The 19,571-nt window shown below is 48.3% G+C and overlaps 1 protein-coding gene across 1 annotated transcript in view; it reads right to left on the minus strand.

Annotated features, from left to right (window-relative positions):
- The window catches only part of LOC135895924 (uncharacterized), a 50,769-nt gene that overhangs the window by 15,002 nt on the left and 16,196 nt on the right, over window positions 1–19,571 (minus strand). The window contains exons 5-8 of the mRNA XM_065424186.2: window positions 16,134–16,350; window positions 14,252–14,423; window positions 11,504–11,643; window positions 2,993–3,122 (exon numbers count right to left, since the gene is read on the minus strand). Of these exons, the coding sequence (XP_065280258.1) occupies window positions 2,993–3,122; window positions 11,504–11,643; window positions 14,252–14,423; window positions 16,134–16,350 (659 nt within the window). The remainder of the gene's footprint in view (window positions 1–2,992; window positions 3,123–11,503; window positions 11,644–14,251; window positions 14,424–16,133; window positions 16,351–19,571) is intronic.

The following is a 19,571-nucleotide window of genomic DNA, read 5'->3' on the forward strand; positions in this document are numbered from 1 at the left end:
AGTTTGTTGCTGTCTGTCACCAGCACTTTGCTGTAGCCGGCAACCACGTTGGGTGTGGCCCAACCATGGCATGTACGCGCACAACAGTGGCATGCTACGCGCGAGGCGTGGCCTATGCTTTTGTTTGACAAGCCAACTCGGGCGATACTCGCGAAATACGAAAGCCCACGAATTGAACAAGTAACTGTCATCATGCCAACAGCAGCAGCTCGGGTCGATGCTTCGAGTGGAGGCAAGCGTCAATACGACCGACGAAGAGCTCCAGCGTCACTTTCGCCAGAACAACACGTCGGTGGGCTGGTTGTGCGTAGAGGACAACCCACATCCGCGGTTACTGCGTGGCTGGTATCAACCCGATCACAATACCATGGAAGAGCAAATACTCTGCGGTCTCTGATTCTACGGCAACGAGCATTTTCCGGAAAGCGCTGGCTCAGACCGGTACACTGAACGTCAGCAAATGACCGGGGCGTAGGGCAAGCTTCTTAGGTGCTTATCGATGCGGCTGCGCGGAGTGGTAGCTCATTTTCTCCAAGACTGCAGCCGAGCGAGCTTGATTTCGACATTTGTTCTTCAGTCGGAAATATTATTGTGATAATTGGTTCGCCAACGTGAACCGCTCTTTTATATTAATTTTGTACATTGCGCGCCCGATATGAAGATTGTTTATTAGGCCCTGCGTGAAGATTGTTTCTGATGACTTCTGCTAATGAATTTTTGTCGCAAAAGAAATACATGTATATTCAAACATGCTACCTGTCTCTGCCGAATGGGACGGGCTGCGGACTGCTGTAGGCTGTTTGCTGCTTGTACCTGTTGACTGGCGCATATAGTTATTACAAGTAATATTTCGTATCAATTACAATCCCACTGATACATCCTTGAGGGCATGTGCTTATTGTCTTCAATTTCGCAACAACAACAAAAAAGAAAATCTTTTTGCCGAGATAAAATGCTGAGATCGGCCTAATTTTCTAGAACAAGAAGGTTTTGCCAATTACCTGCAACTCACGACCAATTAATATCGCGAATAATTCACTGCGTGTACTTCGATTTATTGGTATGTCACAGCCATAGTAGTAGCACGGCCACTTTAAGCTTCGTCCCATCGGATTCTAAAATCACGGTGGGAATTTTCACGTGTTCATACAGGTGGATGATCATGGGAACTAGAAATCACGCATAAAAAATAATAGGGCGATCAAAATAATGTAACGATGCTAATTTATTGTCAAGCGCCCGTGTTTATGTAGGTATACGAACACGAAAACATCAGGACAACAAGCAATAACGCATAAAAATAATGATGATATCGAAATAATGTAACGCTGCTAGTTTACTGTCAAGCGAGGTAGTTTTTATTATTCTTCGTCAAAATGACTACTTTTTTTAGACGAGCTGTAGCGTAGCCACTGCAGTATTTGGTGTGGTTCGTCGCAACGTTTCTGGGCTAATAGGCTCACTTGTATCATGCTGGTCATGATTAGGGAGTCCAAGGAGGAGTAATATTTAAGGGAGGTAGTCTCGGCAGCCTTCATCAATCTCCTGAAAATAACTGAACAAGTTACTACACCACTTCAGTCACGCTAGTTTGCATTCTTCCACTTCAAGCATGCGCAATGAGACATGTGGTGTTCTGTCTTCATGTATGCCCAGCATGTGGCTTGCGCAGTAATATTGGGGCCAGCATTATTCAAGAGCACTGAATGAAGGCTGTTTGGCTGTTTCACTGTCTGAATGACAATACCTCTTTGAAGAGCGTTTTTATTTTTTTGGCAATGAACAAAAACCAAATTTCGTATTTCTCTACGCTAGAATCGGCCAAAGAAACCAGAAAAATGACTATGAACTGCAGGGACGCCAGGTACCAACTAGATACCAGCATCTACAAGTACTGTCGATATTTTCTGTTTTTTCGTTAAGTTTTCATAGAAGGTCTGGAATGTTTCTACAGTGCACAACGTCGTAAATCATGAGAAGGGTGCTCCCGAAATGAAGCCGCCGTGGTTGTTCAGTGGCTGTGGTGTTAGGCTGCTAAGCACGGGGACGAGGGATCTAATCCCGGCCGCAGCCGCGTTTCGATGGGGGCAAGGACACCCGTGTATACAGATTTAAGTGCACGTTAAAGAACCACAGGTGGTCCAAATTTCCAGAGTCCCCCAATACAGCGTGCTTCCTAATTAGGTCGTGGTTTTGGCAAGTAAAACTCCACTATTTCTTTCCCAAGAAGAAACGAAACGCCAGATTGAAATACAATGTCTCAAAATTTCTTGATTACGTCACTTGACTTACTGTTCAAATAGTTCTTTTGATCGTGCAGTCCGACCATTACTTTCAGTGTAATTTGCCTAAGACTCTGATTATTTTGGCATGCATCGGCTCGATGGACCACACAGGTTCTTCTGTGAGACCAACATGACCTCAATGCATGCATTGCCGTTTCGACGTGGAGGCGTCACTTTTAAGCATATTTGCGCTTCGCCGACGATCACTATTGCGTCAAACGCCTATGGGCGTGGTCTTCTCATATTGTCACCGCAATTTGATAAATTTACTTAAGGCTTACTTAGTGCCCTGTTTCCTACATTACCCGCCGTGGTTGCTCAGTGGCTATGGTGTTGGGCTGCTGAGCACGAGGTCGCGGGATCGAATCCCGGCCACGGCGGCCGCATTTCGGTGGGGGCGAAATGCGAAAACCCCAGTGTACTTAGATTTAGGTGCACGTTAAAGAACCCCAGGTGGTCGGAATTTCCGGAGTCCTCCACTACGGCGTGCCTCATAATCAGAAAGTGGTTTTGGCACGTAAAACCCCATTATTTATTTTTTTTCTACATTGCGACGTACAGGACTTCCACTATCGATTTTTTTTTAAGTAGGTGCAGCTAAAACGAAAAAAAGAAACACCCTGCATACTGAGTGGGTCAGAATAAAGTTGTCGCACTCAGTATTTGGGGCCGATCAAGGTCACTAGGATGACGCAGAAATGTCTCACCATGCCCAAAATGTTTGTAACTTGCTTAACCTCGTAAGGCGCCCCTCCCGTGATCACACACGGCAGACCCGCCTCGTGTTCATCTACCGTCAAATGCGTCAGGATAATGATGGCGTCCAGAGGCAGCCTCCTGCAACAAATGCAGATCATCTACATCACCACGACCGCCGCCAGCACTTCAAACCTATCGCGTCGTATTGCAGGAATAACACTTGTTACTCGGACTTCCGTTACGCCATGCACTCTGCGAAACACCACCGCCATTCGAATGCGAATTATACAATATCCCGCAGCCTTGCTTTCCGCGAGTTCCACCAGAGCCATCAAGCGCGAACTTTCTCTCCTCTATTCTGTTTTCCGTCCTGTACACGTTCCTTTTCCGTCCTACAGGGAAGCTCTGTCATTTTTTTTTTCGTTTTTTTGTTATGGTGAAGCAGCACTGGATCGTCGCGGGCCAATAGCAGAGCTTAAGGTATAGCCTATAGGGAGCAAAAGAAACAGTTTTGAGGATGACGTGCTGATATTTCGCATGCCGTTATATGCGAACAGCGCATTGTGTACGTGGGTGCTGGCCACCGGCGTGAAAAAAATTGGAGTGCACTTAAGGTTCGCCTTCAAGAGTGGAACGCGATAGCGTTATCGCACCCCGTTCGCACCGACGCAACCCACGCCTGGCGTTCTTCGGACGTGCCTCGCATGGGCTCAGCGATTTCTGCTCCTGGTTTTGGCATCTCGCCCGGGATATTCTTCAGTTTCTGCTACCGAGCACCCGGGGATGTAAGGACCTTCCTGACACCTCATCTGCCCGGACCCGCCGACCAACGTTTCATCAGGGCCTCATCTTCGACCAGCCATGGGGCCGCCGAACTAAGCCCGACACGGCGCAACGCCGCCTCGCCCGCAACGCGCAGGTGCGCCTAGCGTCGCACCGGCGTCCGCTGCGCCGGCACTCGCTCCCGTTGTCTCGAAGCCGCCGATATGAAAAGTATAGTCGACGGTAGACTCACCTCCCAACAAGAATTTGATGACGACCCTCGCTGGTCCCGAATGCTCCAAGCCCACCGTGCGGCCCATCCAAAGGAAGCCTTTTCACCCACGAACGCCCACCTCAAGTCCGCCATGGCACCCCCGCCATCGCTGAAGACTCACCGCCTACGCCACCACGTCCCGCTGCCTCGACTCCCAGCGGAAGGCTACAAGATCGTCTTCCGTCCTGGAGGTGGCCTCGACCTCCGCACAACCACCAATGGGGCCCTCCTTGCCTCACTCTATTCTAGCGCCAGCGTTGAGTACGGCGACGCCCGTGCCGAGGACCGCGCGCGCATAAACCCATACAACAACTCTTTCACCATCAGTACGCCCTCGGAGCAACGCACCCGACAGTATGTACGAACCTCTGAGTTGCGTCTCGCCACCCAGAGGTACCCACTGCGCGCTCATGTGGCCGCACCTGACAACGCCCTCCGCGGCCTAATCTACAACGCCGTTGACAATCAAAACCAAGAGGAGATAATCGAGGACCTGCAGGCTATGAATCCCAGCAGCACTTACGCCATCGCCGGCGCAAGGCAGATGGGTCGCACCCGGTCCATCCTGAGCACCTTCGTCGGCACAACAAAACTCCTTCGCACCGCGGTGTTCAACTGCGCCCTGTTCATCTGTCACCCCTTCCGCCCCAAGGCTGAAGCTTGTTTCAAATGTTGGAGCCATGGTCACCGCTCTGACGTTATGTACCAAGCCCAGGTCTGGACGCGTCCCACGCTGCGGAGCTGTGCACGCGGCTCGGGACCCCCCTGACTGCACTCCTAAATGCATCTTGTGCAGTGGCACACATGTCACGGGGTCCTGCCCGTGTATGCTCTGCTTCGAATTGGGGGGGGGGGGGGGGAGGGGTCCCTGCCCACTCGCATCCAGTCCCAAGTCAACGCCATCCAACTCAGCGCAGTCAACACCATCCGCCAAGGACACCCGCGCATCGCGCCTCCCTCAACGATCCAGATCCCGATCAAGCCGGGACCGCAGCCCCCCGCTCCGTCTCATTTCCACCGCTATCGGGGCAAGACACCCCATCGACTGCTTCCAAGATGAGCTGGCGATCGCAGTCTCCCACACCTGACCCCGAAAGAGAAAAGATGGAAGTTCAAATCGCAGCCCAGATCAACGAGATATCCCTACTGAAAGAAAAGCTACAGGCGCTGCTCGCGCGCCCCCACCTACCCACCTCTTCCCCTCACCAAACCTCACAACCCATAGCTCTCCAGACCCCACCGCCAACACCTCCCGCCCCTATGTCCGCTTCCTCTTCGGCCGCGTCTTCTCATGCCGCCTCCCCCTCCCGCAGCCCTCCACATAAGAGGCGCTCCTCTACCGAACCTGCCCCCACCCCGAAGATGGAGGCTGTCATCCGCCACACGGCCTCATTACTCGAGGCACATGAGCGACGCATCATGGCCGCCATTACAGCTCTGTGTACGGACACGCAGAGCTGCATGGCTCAAACCGCATGGCAACAACCGCATAGCCAAAATTGAGGCCTGCCAGAGTTCCCTCGAGGCCGATCTTGCCCAGATGACCATTAATGTCTCATCCCCTCATCCTCATCTCCCAAACACCCTGCACTAGCAGGGGCACCGCGGCCTCAAGATGGCCAGACACCCCCCATGCCTTAATTTCTGGCAGTAGAACTGCCACGGCTTCCGCGCAAAGCGGAACTCGCTGTAGCTCCACCCTCCCTCCCTCCCTCCGACCTCCCCGCTATCATCGCACTTCAAGAAACCTTCTCCCCAGTAAAACTACGTGACTACACAGCTTTCCACCCTGCTTCCCCTTCACCTCCGAACGTTGCCACGCTAGTTCATCGCACCTACATGGCAATCGAGCATCCGCTCGACGTTCCGGAGTGCACTCACCTCTTCTTGGCACTCCTTCCCCGGCAGCGGCAAGATGCCAGCCTCTTTGTCCTTAATGTATACAGCCCTCCCCGCACACCTGCAGCTCCCCTCCTCCTCCTTCTCCGCAACGCCATCTCACGCGCGAGCTGGAACGCACTCCTAATTCCTGGGGATTTCAACGCTCATCACGTAAGTTGGGGCTACCCCAAGAACTGCAGGAAGGGCCTGGCACTATGGACCTTCTTGCAGAACGAGCACTTGACCATCCTTAACGATTTCTCGGAACCCACCCGCATTGGCTCGAGCGTACAACGGAACACTAATCCGGACCTTTCCATCTGCGAATATATCCCGGACGTGGTGTGGACGAACACCTTGGTCTCTCTAGGTAGCGACCACTATATCCTGTCCGTCTCTGCCTCCTTTCCCACCCTATCTTTCTCCCGCAAGCGTCTGGTGCAGGTGGTGGACTGGGATCACTTGCCCCGGTCGCGGCAACAAGCCTCCATCCCTATCTCAGACCATTCTCAGTGGACCACTAACTTGCTTCAGGATGTTTCCCCTGCCACCTCCGCCGTCCCCACCCCTCCTCACTCCTACGCGGCTGATAGTCGCCTCCTGCACCTCTGGGAGGCGTATCACTCCCTGCACCACCGCTGGCTTTCCCAGAAACACAACCGCTCGCTGCGCCTCCACCTTGCTCGCCTGGTAATGGATATGGAGGAGCACTGCTCCTCTCTCAACAGACAGCAGTGGGGCCAGACCTGCGAGCGCATGGCCGCTAACCTCGGGCTGAGGGATACGTGGGTTCTCCTGCGTGTCCTCCTTGACCCGTCGAATTCCGAGGCCAAGCACCGCAGGGATGTGACGCGCCTCCTTCACTCATCTCCACTCTCTGATTCCGACTTTCTGATTCCACCAACCCCCCTTCCCCTCTTCGTTCCTACACCGGCAACCCTAATTCTGCGCTCGACGCAGATATCACCCTGGCTTTGTTCGTGCCGCGCTGCATAAGCTCCGCACCACCTCCACACCGGGGGCCGACCAAATCTTTAACGAGGCCCTCCGTTATCTGGACACCCCATCCCTCGAGGCCATCACTGACCTCTTTAACAAACATCGGCATGAAAGCACTCTGCCTTCCGAGTGGACCCACGCTAAGGTAACTTTCATCCCCAAACCTGGCAAACCAATAGACATCCGAAATCTCCGCCCTATTTCCCTCACCTCTTGTCTCGGTAAGCTCTTGGAGCACGTTGTTCTCGACCACTTGCAGAACTTTCTAGAAGACAACCACCTTTTCGCCGATTCGATGTTTGGCTTTCGCCCTTCCCTTTCTACCCATGACGTCATGCTTCAGCTCTCCGAAGAAGTTCTTCACCCTCTTCACGCCAAGCGCACTCGTGCGGTCTTGGCACTGGACATGACGAAAGCATTTGACAACGTCCTTCATTCCGTCATCCTAGATGCTCGTTCCACCCTTAACGTAGGTCCTCTCATCCACGGTTATATCACAGCTTTCCTTACCCGTCGCACCGCTGAGATTTCATTCGGCCCTCTGACTTCTCCAAATTTCACTCTTGGAAATCAGGGCACCGCCCAGGGTTCCGTCCTCTCCCCCCTTCTCTCCAACATCACTCTTTTCCCCATGGCACGCGCTCTCGCTGCCATTTCCCACCTGTCCCATGCTTTCTACGCCGATGATATCACCCTCTGGGTAACCACCGGAAATATTGGAAAAATGAAGGCCGTCCTCCTGGCGGGCGCGGACGTGGTTGCCGGTCATGCTCGCGCAGTCGGGCTGGATCCCCGTCAAAGTCGGAACTTCTGCTCCTCCCGGCTCGAGGCACGCCCCCCACCTCTTCCCCAACCCTTAGCATCACTATTGACGCGCACCCCGTCCCTTCTGTCCCCTGACTCCGCATTCTGGGTCTCCTTCTCCAATACAACAGAAAACACACTGACGTCCTTTCCCGCCTAACTACCACCGTCCGCCAGACCGTCAGACTTATTCGACGTGTCGCTAACCGGCACCACGGCATGCGTGAGCACGACCTCCGTCGTCTTGTCCAGGCCTTCGTTCTCAGCCGCTTTGTCTGCTCCCTCCCCTGTCTCTTTCTCTCTCGCGCCGAGGAAGACAAGGTGAACTGTCTCATCCGCCAAGCCTACAAGCCAGCCCTTGCGCTCCCCAGCTACACACCCACTTCTCGTCTGCTGGCAATGGGCGTTCACAATACTCTTTCAGAGCTTCTGGAGGCCCATTGCAGGGCACAACTCTACCACCTTTCTCGCACCCCATCTGGTAGAGCCCTTCTCTTTTCCCTCCGCTTGACCCCTGTGTCCCCTGCCTGTGTAACCCACCCCTTAACCTCCTCTGTATCTTCCATGCTCACTGTGAACCCTCTTCCCAAGAACATGCACCCTGAGCATCACGCCGACCGCCACTCTGCCCGTGCCTGTACCCTCTGGCGCCAGTACGGCAGACAGTCTAACGCTGTGTATGTCGAAGCGACACTTTCCTCTCTCCTGCCCGACTTGCCATTATATACCCCGGTGCCTTCTCACCTGAATGCACGCTCGGCGGACTCCCACGAGCAGACTATGCTCATATTCTGTATTCATGCCCTAAACACTCACCACCTGCCTCTTGGCATGTATCTAGTCCGCAGCTGTGGGAGGCTGCTTTGGCCAGCTCGGAGCCGGATGTCCAGCTACGGCTAACGATCTAGGCAGCGGAAGTCGCCACCAGGCATGATCTGGTAGCCATGACCGGCAGCCTGAAGGCAACCCACGCAATGGCGGCATCTTAATTTCCTTTTCTTCTTGGCCTTCACTAAATAATGTCTGTACCACCACCACCACCTCCATTCGCACCGCCCACTCATTCGCTCGGCATGCTCTTGAGTCACACAAAGACGAAACGTGCGCCTGTGCAAACGGAAGGAACGAAAGAACTCGGTGTCTCGGAGGGAGAAACGCTCTACGCGAACCCAACGTCGTGATTGGCACGGACAGCCGGGCCGCGACGCGCCATGAAGGCGGACGCGATCATGGGGCTGACGCCTCGATGGGATCGTCCTCTATCTCGCTTCGGAGCACCACGCAGACGCATGACTCCTCGCCAGCAGCATGTCACACATCGCAGGCAACGCTTTCCCACCAGACGCCCTACGCCGCAGCGATCACGTAAGAGGCGTCCCGCATCGGACGCTGCACATAGGAATTGCGCTGCGAGCGGAAAGAGGAGCCGCGTCGCCTAAACACGAGGGTTCGAGTGACGCACGCTGTAAGTTAGAAGGGGTGAGAGCGATAAAACGTTTAAACGCAATGGTATTGGTGCATACTTGCAACGGTCCCCACGCGACCCCAATGCGATCAAACGAGATTAAGGGGAGAAGCGGGCGAGTGGCACGCCACCTGTCGGGGCAGCGCCGTACATTGCCAGGAGGGGGTCTTCTGTGTTTACCGCAAGATGGCTCGACGTGTGCGCCAAGCGCAGAAGAAATGTAGCGGAAACGTGCTTCGCTACTCGTTTAACTGCCACTTCTGTAATTTACATGCTCATAATTACCTATATACACCACAGTATACACTTCCATTAGTGTATTCAACAGCTCACTAATTTTGCTAGCTTTTGTTAAGTAATGCACAGTAGAATATAGGTTCGAAAACCTTTAAACTCCATTCGCAGTAATTAAGAATATTTCATATGAAAACTTTTGAAGGTATTATGCCTTATCCATGCCAACAAGTACAAAAAAGATGCCGTGCTTGATTAAAAATACGCCATAATTTTTCTGCGGGATTTGCTCCGCTCTTTCTCAGCAATGATCGCGACGCACAGGAAAATTTGTTTGGAGTGCATAGGAACGGGGCACACATATTTTAGAGGAATTTTATCGAGATTTGAACGAAAATTTGTAACACTGAAAGAGCCTTTACATATTCGAACGCTGCTTTGACCTACGCGCCGCACACGCCTTGCCAAAGCTCTTTACTTTATCCATTTTACAAAATATGAGCGAAGCAGAAGGGTAATACCGCAAGGTTAAAGCACAATCCAACATTCTGCTAAACCATTCAGGCCCAAGAAAAATCTACCAGTCACATTTTGTTGATTTTTCGTGTCGGACGATCTTTTCACACAGTATATACATTGTGAGTTTTGTGAGTGGCGCTTTATTCTCTGAAGCGCTACGATAGCGCACGTTATAAAGTACGCTGGGGCTTTATGAGGTATGAGCAAAATGTATGAGCTATATCTTGGGGCTTCCAAAAACAAGATGCTCTGCAGTGCTGACTCAAAGGAAATTTTACCCCGGCTGCATAACCATCTCGTAGCAAAAGTAGCTTTTTAGTGGGAAATATTCTTTGTTATGGAGGTGTTTATACTTATCAAGCGTGAAACATGACTTCATCAAGTAACAAGGAAGGGCGTTGCTGTTGCTTTCGGAGGCGTGCACAATGCAAATCTATTGTTGGCGCAGATATGGACGCGATAATTGGCGATGAATACAGTCATTCAAACTTAAAACATTCAGCATTTTGTTCAGTGGTAAATAAAACATTCAAGACACTAGTGACATCACCTCCAATGACAGTCGGTTCTTGCATTACAATCCTGTTTTATGATTGCGACGTGTCGATTTCGTTAAAATTTTATGGCATTTCAAAAGGTTGCGTGTACGTCTGGTTCACCAATGCGGTTTGCCCAACTTTTATAGCATAACTCATCGCGATTGCCACAGAAATTCAAATAGTCTTTGTTGTTTTCTGTTCCCTCCCACTCATTTCACAATTTGTAATAAAGATTGCATGAATCATGTTTGTCTTTAAATATTCTTCATAGGTTATCTAAATGGCATCTATTCATCCAAATTTGGCCTAACATTGCTTACTATCTTATTTACTAAGACAAGAGCATCGTTATCTTTGTCGGCAGCAAGAAAGGAACCAGGAGGAATAATAACAATGGTAATGTAATTCTAAATACATTTCTTTACTGCAACAGTCTCTGAAGTTCTTGTAGATACCAAAAAAATATTTTGACGAAATACAGGTAAAAAAAACAGCGTGTGTGCTTCGAGAGAAAGCACACCCCTCCAGCATACACATAAGCCCGGCGTACTTTACAACGTACACTTGCATTCATTTTGTTGCGACGGTATAAATATCTAGTTATATGGAATGTCATGCATTCATCCTTTACGCTCTTATTTTCCAAAACTTATTCAACAACTTCGAGCAGCGTATGCTATGCTTGACAAAAAATAAAGAAAAGAAGCTGCATGTAGAGCAGCGCCAGCTATGTGAAGCAATTTCCAAGTTTCTCGATCAGAGACATCATGCAGATGACAAAAAACTACAGTGCGGTCATCTTTGCAGGACCTTTCTTAGCGATATGGGGTACCAAGGAACAGTGTTTGTTTTGTCTTAAATGAACAAATGAAAATCGTAACAAATGAAAATGAGTACAAATGAAAATCGTACTCTACTTTTCAAAGTACGCTGGGCGCTAATGGGTAAAGTAAATGTTCATAAACTCGCTCCATCTGAAGATTTTCACAGTCTTCTATGCGTCGAGAACCAACTTGTGAAGCATTGGTCTTTGTATACTCACACAACGTTTTCAGTGAACACCGTAAGAGGGGTAGTTTCGGCGCCCGGCCAAAGGTAGAAGCTCGCCACGATAAAACCGCGATCGGGTTTCGGCTGTGATGGATTGTTTGTCTTGAGAGCCTGCTGCAGATTTCTGAATTCCTGTGAACAAAAGAAATAAGTTAGGCAGATACACCACATCTGATTGGTATTTTATGTGAAGTGAAGCCTTCTTCAGCCGGTTACGTTAAACACTACAAAAACTAAATGTGGTGCAAGCAATCATATTTATCATCGTTCTGTACAGCGTGTAATCTCGTGCATTGTTTATGCTTATACACCACAAGGGTCCTAACATAAATGTCATGCAATCTTTATGTTTGCGCAGGGCACTGCTCACAAGCTACGCCGAAATGTGAACAGCAATCCGTGTGAACGGCCACTGTGAGACATCTAGGGAGTGATGTCACGGAGACGGAGGCAATGTTTTATGTTTACCGAGAGAATCATTGCGAGGGGAACCGTACGCGCAAAAACGTGTACAATGCGAAGGAATTAAGCTTGACTATTATTCAGCAGTTTCAGTTGTGCGTCTGATACCTAAAGAAGACATATGCACGCGCCAGTGACGCATGCTGCGGTCCGACAGAACAACAGCTGGCACGGTCACGAAAGTCTACTAGAGTACCTAGATGAAGCTTCTCTTTAAGTGAACCCAGCTGATTTTCTCTGTGCAATACAGCGAAATTATGCAGCGAAAGTGCAACATAAATCAATTGATCAAGTCATCTTCGCTCTACCATCTTCACACGACACTGTCGGTTTTGGATTCTGTATTGTACTCAAGTTCACTGCCTCATAAATACAACCTCGTAGCGTAATTTCTTTCGCGGTGCCTTTCATGTTAACAAAGTAACAAGTGGCGCGTGGAAATTGCGCTAGACAAAGAAAATAAACGGACCTGTATTTTGTTTGCCCCTTTTCCATTTTGAACTGTTTGTTTGTCATCCTGAGTCACTGGCAAGCGCGAACCGACACTTTCACTAACGACGAACTTCAGCTTGTATCTGCTGTATTTTTTCGCTTGTTTTGGGGTTATTTCATATCCTCGAGGTTATGTCGTAGCATGTGGCTGGAACCACTTGGAAGCAATATTTGCCTAAAAACATAAAGAGAAATTACTTGCTTTATGAAGTTATTTTTATACAATATAAGTTATTTTTATACAAGAAAAAGCCTCACTTCGCGGCCCTCTGTAGCACTAGTTTGAAAGAGTTGGGTTACTCTTTCTAATTGCCATCCATTGACTCATTTAGCACGTCATCACCATTACAATGTGTCAAATCACCGCCTCAACGCGGCAGGTGGTCGACATTAACCACCTGAAATAGGCATTCACACCCGGGTAAAATGTTCTCATTTTTTTTTATTCAGGCATGCAATGTTTATCCTTGTTTCGCTGTTGGCGATGTTGGCTTCCAAAACGCGTTGCAAGTAGCTCACTTAGACGCGTTATTGCCTTCGTCTGTGTTCTTCGTTGGAAATAAGGTAAATGCTCAGTCATATTACAGCTACAATGTATCACACTACCTGATCTCCAAGTATGTCACCACAGCTACTCTGTTTAGCGATAAAACTCATTAGAGTGTTCTTAAATGTAAATTATTCAACAAGATCTATGTTATTTTTGCCAACACGTGATTCGGGCTCAAATTCTTTACACATTAGTATGTTCAGTGGTATGGAAAATACCGTTCTCCCACTGTCTGTGTCAGAGAAAAGTTGGTCCTCCTGTGCGTCTTTGCCCACTGGTATGCATCCTCGAGTTCTGACGCTCTTTAGCGACACTTGGCCCGTGCACAACACAGAACCAAATTCATCATTCAGTTCCTCGAGTTTAACAACGCTGCCAGTATTTAGTGTTTGACCAAAAGAAAATTCACTACCCTCCACTTTACCGCTCCAGAGTTGCTACATACAATGTAATTGATGAAAAATACGGACAAGGGGGAGACGGAAATTCAGGACGATGAGCAAAACGAGAACAACGTGAATGCCGGAGCCCGGCTCCGGCTTTCTCCGGCTTTCACCTTGCCCTCGTTTTTCATACAATGTAAGGCATTCGGGTTTCTGCTAAAGTATAACATAAGATGACAAAACATTGTTCTAGTCTTTGCATTCAGTCTGCCACCCTCCCTCGTGTCATATCTCCGTGGCAACCAACGTACTGTGTGAGATACCTGAAATGTAAAGGATACCGGGGTGAGGATGACAAGTACTGGATGATCTTCACAAATGGATTAACCTAAAGCCGCACTCTTAGTACCGCGGAAAATAATTCCGCTTGCCCCCAAACTTATCCTCTTTAAGCCCACGTGTATATCTTTAGAACGAGACTTCCACAGGAATGAACTTGTCGCGTCTTTTCATGTGGGTTATGTTAAAGGGACCGCCGCCATCTCTTTTTACTTTCCAATGGGAACCAATTCCTGCAAGCTAAAACTTTCCGTGACTACGTTATTCGCCATCAATTTACTTACTTCATGAGGGGGAGGGGGAAGGGGGGTGACGATGATGACCCACGCGTATCATGTGAAAAAGAAAAATGCCGTAAACTGACACGAACACGACACACCTAAATTTAATGGCGATCTTAATTCTTCCTCTGCTGTCGACGTTGTTGTATGCCTCCTTTTTTTCTTAATGACGAATCCTCACCAAATCGACCGACTCAACCGTCGGCCTGAACAACTTCACGTAGCGCGCTCACCCTCAGTAAATTGAACGCTGCTTCCACGATCGTTTTTTCTTGGCCAGTTTCATTTTTCATGACGCCGATGTCGAAGACCGCATAATGGTAGATGTTCTTTTTCGTCCAGTAAAGCTCCACCTTGTTTTTGCCAGCGAGGCTGGTGACATCTGCCATGACTTTCGAGTGGCTCCTGCAGCGAGGCAGCGATTCGAAGCAAGTTCGGTCAATCAGCATAATAATTACATTCCGAAGGTATAAAAGAACACAGAAAAAGTAGCTGTGAATGTTAGCACGCATTGATTATAGAACCACCCTTGAGTTAACAAGTATCTTAACACACGGCGTTAATAAATGTGAGCACACGGCGCAAGCTTTGCAAAAGAAAAAAAAAAGAAATGCCTGGTGCCGGACCATTGCGGCTACGCAGAGACCATTCGTCATAAATAGAAAATTGATTGCAGATATGGTTTTTTCACAAACTATGCGTGATATACTGAAATATTAGTCATAAATAGGTGTGTTGATGTTGTCCATAAAAGGGCTTCTTCATGCAACAAATGCCAATTATTAGCAGCACCCAGTGTTAAAGAGAACAGCGTCAAATTGCTCATCTGCGCAACTCTGAGCTTTTGCCCAACTCTCCGTCCGGTTGGCTTATATGGTTGGGAATAAAATAAAAGGGCCCCAACGTTGCCCTTGGTCTCGTTATCACCGTACTAAAGCGACACGTCCCATTCTTTTTGGACAGCAGAGGGTTACGTTAGCATTAGGCTTTATCTATGAGGTTCTTTATTTTTTTATTTATTTTTTTATTGTCGTCAGTAGACGGAGCATTTCAAAGAAAGCTGCGTCTCCATGTAATGGCACGGTGACTCGATGGGCTCACGTTCGCAGACGTAAAGATAGAAAAAAAACGTTGAAAAATGATCTCAAATTTTCTTTTTTTTCTATTTTCGTCATTGTTGGTTGATCCCTACGGCCACGCCGTGTGAGAGAATACATGTGCCCATGCATTCAGATTCCTCCCAAATTCTACGAATAGATGGAAGACGCCTTTTTCCTACCCGTAAATTAAATGTTCCGCTCCTGACTAAGGAAAGTACCGCCCAGCACAGTCACGAAATCAGGTGCAAAATTGTGCCGCGCCTGGCAGCCTACGTGGAGTAAGATTTAATTGTAGCCAATGAAACGAACTTTCTGCTCTTACGAGCTTCCTGAAGAAACCTTCAACATTTTTTGTGTTCCCAGTGGCTGAATAATCAGTATTATATTTCTAACACACTCTTTATAAATACCTTAACGGCCACAATGTCTATACGCGATGTGTATCCGACAATAAAAAACACCAGCCTCAATTTTTGCCATGTGTAAACGTATGTACAGCTTTTTTTTTAATTGGCGAAAGAAAGCCAACAAAATTTCTAAAAAACGTTGCCGAGGTCCACTCCTTGCGCGCCACTGCCACGACCTTTTCTACTAATGCGGAAAGAACAGTTACGCTGGAAATTGTGTGTCACAAGCAATTGAAAGTTGTGTTTTCAAATGTGATCTACAAGCCACGCATTCACAGTGAGCACATAAAGTTATGAATGAAAGAGTTGTTAATTATTCCCTCACGATTACTCAAAGGAAATCCAAAATCAACTAGACACTCCTTTAGCAGATCGCATGCCCCCTTAATGCTTGGCTTTCTTGTTTTCTTTTCTTTATCATGCTCCGTGTTAGCTGTAATACCCAGCAGATATATTTTACTGCACAACCCTCCAAACAAGAAAAAAAAAACGAAGTGCTCCGAACTGCGATCATGTTCACTTTCAGCTTGAACTATGCCCTTCTACCACTGCCTAGGCTGTGACGTGTTCACGGAATACAGTGAAATGGAAGGAGGCAAAGGACTTGCGCGCTGGGGACGCTGATGACGAAGGACGTCTTCGCCGACGTGGCCGCCCTGTTGATCAAACTCGTGGTGACCGGGTCACTGTCGTCAATGAACGTGTCACGGCCACGCGCGTAGAAAGGGATGAAGGCATAGTCGCAGGGGCCCACGTCGATCTTCGTGTAGTCCTGCTTGTGGACGCCGAACGTGCAAAACAGCGGCCTCATGCCCATGGCGTGCGCTGCAGTTAAGCGAAAAGGGTCTCTTGTACTGAGAGGTACAGAGCCGTGTTATTCGTTCGGGAATTTTCACGAGTGAAAGCGACAATCAGTCATTGTTCTCCGCAGTAAACGTTGCGGTCTCGAATGTCAAATGCTCCGGCATCAAATACATTTTTTGACGGCACGAAAGTAGGTGCGATAATCACTGACACGGTGACCTCCGTGACCATCTACATCTATAGGCCTTCAAACACTTTAGAAAATGATATGGCAATAAGATTAATGTATTTTTTTAGCTGTTATACAAAAAACGTTTGAAAATTCATCATATCGTCTTCAAGTGTTGCAAACAGGCTGTGTGCAAAATTATTACGCTGTGCAAGGTTGTGCAAGTGTATCCAACTAAACAAAGAACGTGGCATTGAAAGGAGGGAGATAAAAATGTTGGCGCACGACTTTTAACTCGTGCCTTGCTCGTTTTATCGAAAGCAGCTGCAAATCCACTTACATGCATACATTTTCTTTTTTTTTTATCACGCACTATCAGACTTCGTGATGCCATAGCGAAGCTGCGCGTGTGCAACAATACACGCACCTGTGAAACGAAGGCGTTGAACTGTCTCCAGGGTGCGAAGCTCCGCGATTGCTACGCTAGCCACTACATGCATCCCACCGAATTTCGAGGGTAAATACACTACATCAAGCCAAGTATGTTTAAAATTCTGGCAATAGTGTCATAAAATGCTGGTACGTGGTCGGGAGGTAGCTTCAAAGCATCTATTGGTGCCAGTTTACTATAGGACAACGACTTGCGATGGCGGACGCCAGAAAAAGCCATCGGGGATGAAGCGCTCAGCGTGTTTTATAACTCACCGATATATGTCTTTATTCTATAGCCACATTATACTACAGCATTGAACCCGATTCACTTAAGAAACCGTGTGGATAAGCCATCATGCTGCACACGCGGATTTTCCGCCAATAAACAAATCGCGTTTTCGAATTTACGTTGCTTGTGGAAGAGAATGAAAACAATATTTGTTACGCTATTTTCGGCACCTTTCTCTCGAACACACCAGCAATATTAATTTTGTATTGCACAAAAGAGCAAATAGGTCAGCCGAGCGGATGCTGAGCATTATCAACCAACTCCAAACTTTTCAGTTGTTCTGTAGAAAGCCACGCTGAAAAAAAAGATAATTTCTCCATAGTCTCATATACGCGCATCTCTCTACGTTCACAGTGCCAGTAAGCATCGGCATGAGTGACTCAGCTCTGCCCCATATTCGAGGGACCGAAATATCGGCAGTCTCATTCTGTGTTATTCTAGGCCTCCTTAAACACTAAGCTATACGGGTTACTACATGCCCAAGTTACTTGTTAAACCAGCCGCGACAACCCCGTGGCGATGTCCTTCTGTTGCTCCGCTCCAGTTCGCGGGTACAATCCCAGCCGCGGAGCCACATTCCGATGAGGACGGAAGGAAATAAGAATCGCTCGTGTACCGTGTATTGGGTGCGCATTAAAAAACATCAATAGGTTGAAAATGATTCGGCATCCCCCATTACGTCGTGTCTCATAATCCGATCGTGGTTTAGGCACGGATAAAACCCAAGAGTAAAACTTTATTTTGTAGAAACTTGTTCGCTGCACCTGTAGAGCGCAAACCTGGCGTGACTTCCAACACGCCGCTCACTCTAGGATAAAAGAATGTGGCGCTATAACGTAAAGCTATTCCACACTTTTCTATTGCAATTCTCAGATCAGTCCAAGATTGGTCAAAAATTTTCGGGCCACCCTCACTTCGCCTGTCTCTCACGCGACGTCACGAAAACCGCGAGAACGTCTCATGTGTTAGGATGTGTGCACACTGATTATACATGATTAGACCGAACAAAAGAAAAGTAATTATTTGTGATTCAACAGATATTTCGCCGTAATACTCCGTCATTGATCAAACATTTTTGGGCTGCGCCCACTTCGCCTGTCTGCCTTGCGACGTCGCAAAAGCGCGAAAACTCCCGGCGTTAACGTGACGTGTACGCGTTAAAGACGCTATAATATGCCGAACAAAACATTTTTTTTCGAAATAGCCGCAGATTGTACCGTTCTGAAAGGAATAGCAGATGGCTGCCTGCCGATTGCTGCGGCACTAGTTACTCGGAGTGGCCGGGGAGCATGGATTTATTTGCATATAATAAACATTTTTCCGTGGAGGCATAACGTTATCGAGCCCTTTCGGCACACATACGACATCACTTTGCGAACACTTGTTTGCTGAACATTCGTTCTGGCGGCATTTTTGACGTTCCGTTGCACGCCTACGCGATTTTCGACCAGCCAGCGCAAGCTAAGTATGGGGAAGTGGACCAATCGCACGCGCCGGCATCATCACACCACCCTCTTCATCCCATCACCTACTTTCACTGGGCTGACTCGGCCCTATCGAGCCCTTCTCCCCTTGAGCGTGCACCTCGCCTCTTTTCAGTGAATTCTGTAAGAAAATCTGCTCAATATAGGCAATGCTGTTCGCTTTGAAAAAAAAGTGGCCTCCTATAAACGAGGAGAGCATTTGATTAGGCTTTTTAAACAACGCAGCCAGTTACCGCCTAATGCTTGCGTCGGTGGTTCAGTAACTGTGACGTCAGAAGATTGAAATAAAAAAGATTGCAATAGTTTTACGTGAGAGCACCCTTTATGTCTAACTCGAAAAAAAGGTGACGGGTTCACTCCTGCTTCTACAATGAGTACCTTAAACATAACTGCACACAACACTGCTGTTTTGCCGCTGTTGCCACTGCCTGTAGGGCCTCAGGCCTCGTCAAGCTGCTCAATGAGCCGCTTTTTGTCTGGGGTCCATTTTTTCTTTCCTTGAGGAAAATAAAACCGATTCTGATTCAGATTCTGAAACGTAGTCCACAGGATATCAAGTGGGAAAGCTTCGAAGGAACGTCGTAGAGAGAATCTCCTTATTCATCGCAATCAATAAGGGGTGCTTCCTTCAACTTGCGCATATCTTTTACTGCAATAGCAATTATGCGTCATCGTGGCCGTCATGCCGTCAAGGGTGCTTCCGGACGCCCAGTTTAGGTAGCCGCCGACGCAAGCATCAGGCAGTTGCGCGGAGCGTGGTCTGAACCGCCCACTCAAACGCTCTCCTCGTTTATAGGAGGTCACTTTTGTTTGCTTTCAAAACGCATAACATTGCGTACATGAGGCGGTTTTTCTTATACCATTCACT

Source organism: Dermacentor albipictus, chromosome 2, assembly GCF_038994185.2.
Source record: "Dermacentor albipictus isolate Rhodes 1998 colony chromosome 2, USDA_Dalb.pri_finalv2, whole genome shotgun sequence".
In the NCBI taxonomy this organism is placed as follows: Eukaryota; Metazoa; Arthropoda; class Arachnida; order Ixodida; family Ixodidae; genus Dermacentor; species Dermacentor albipictus.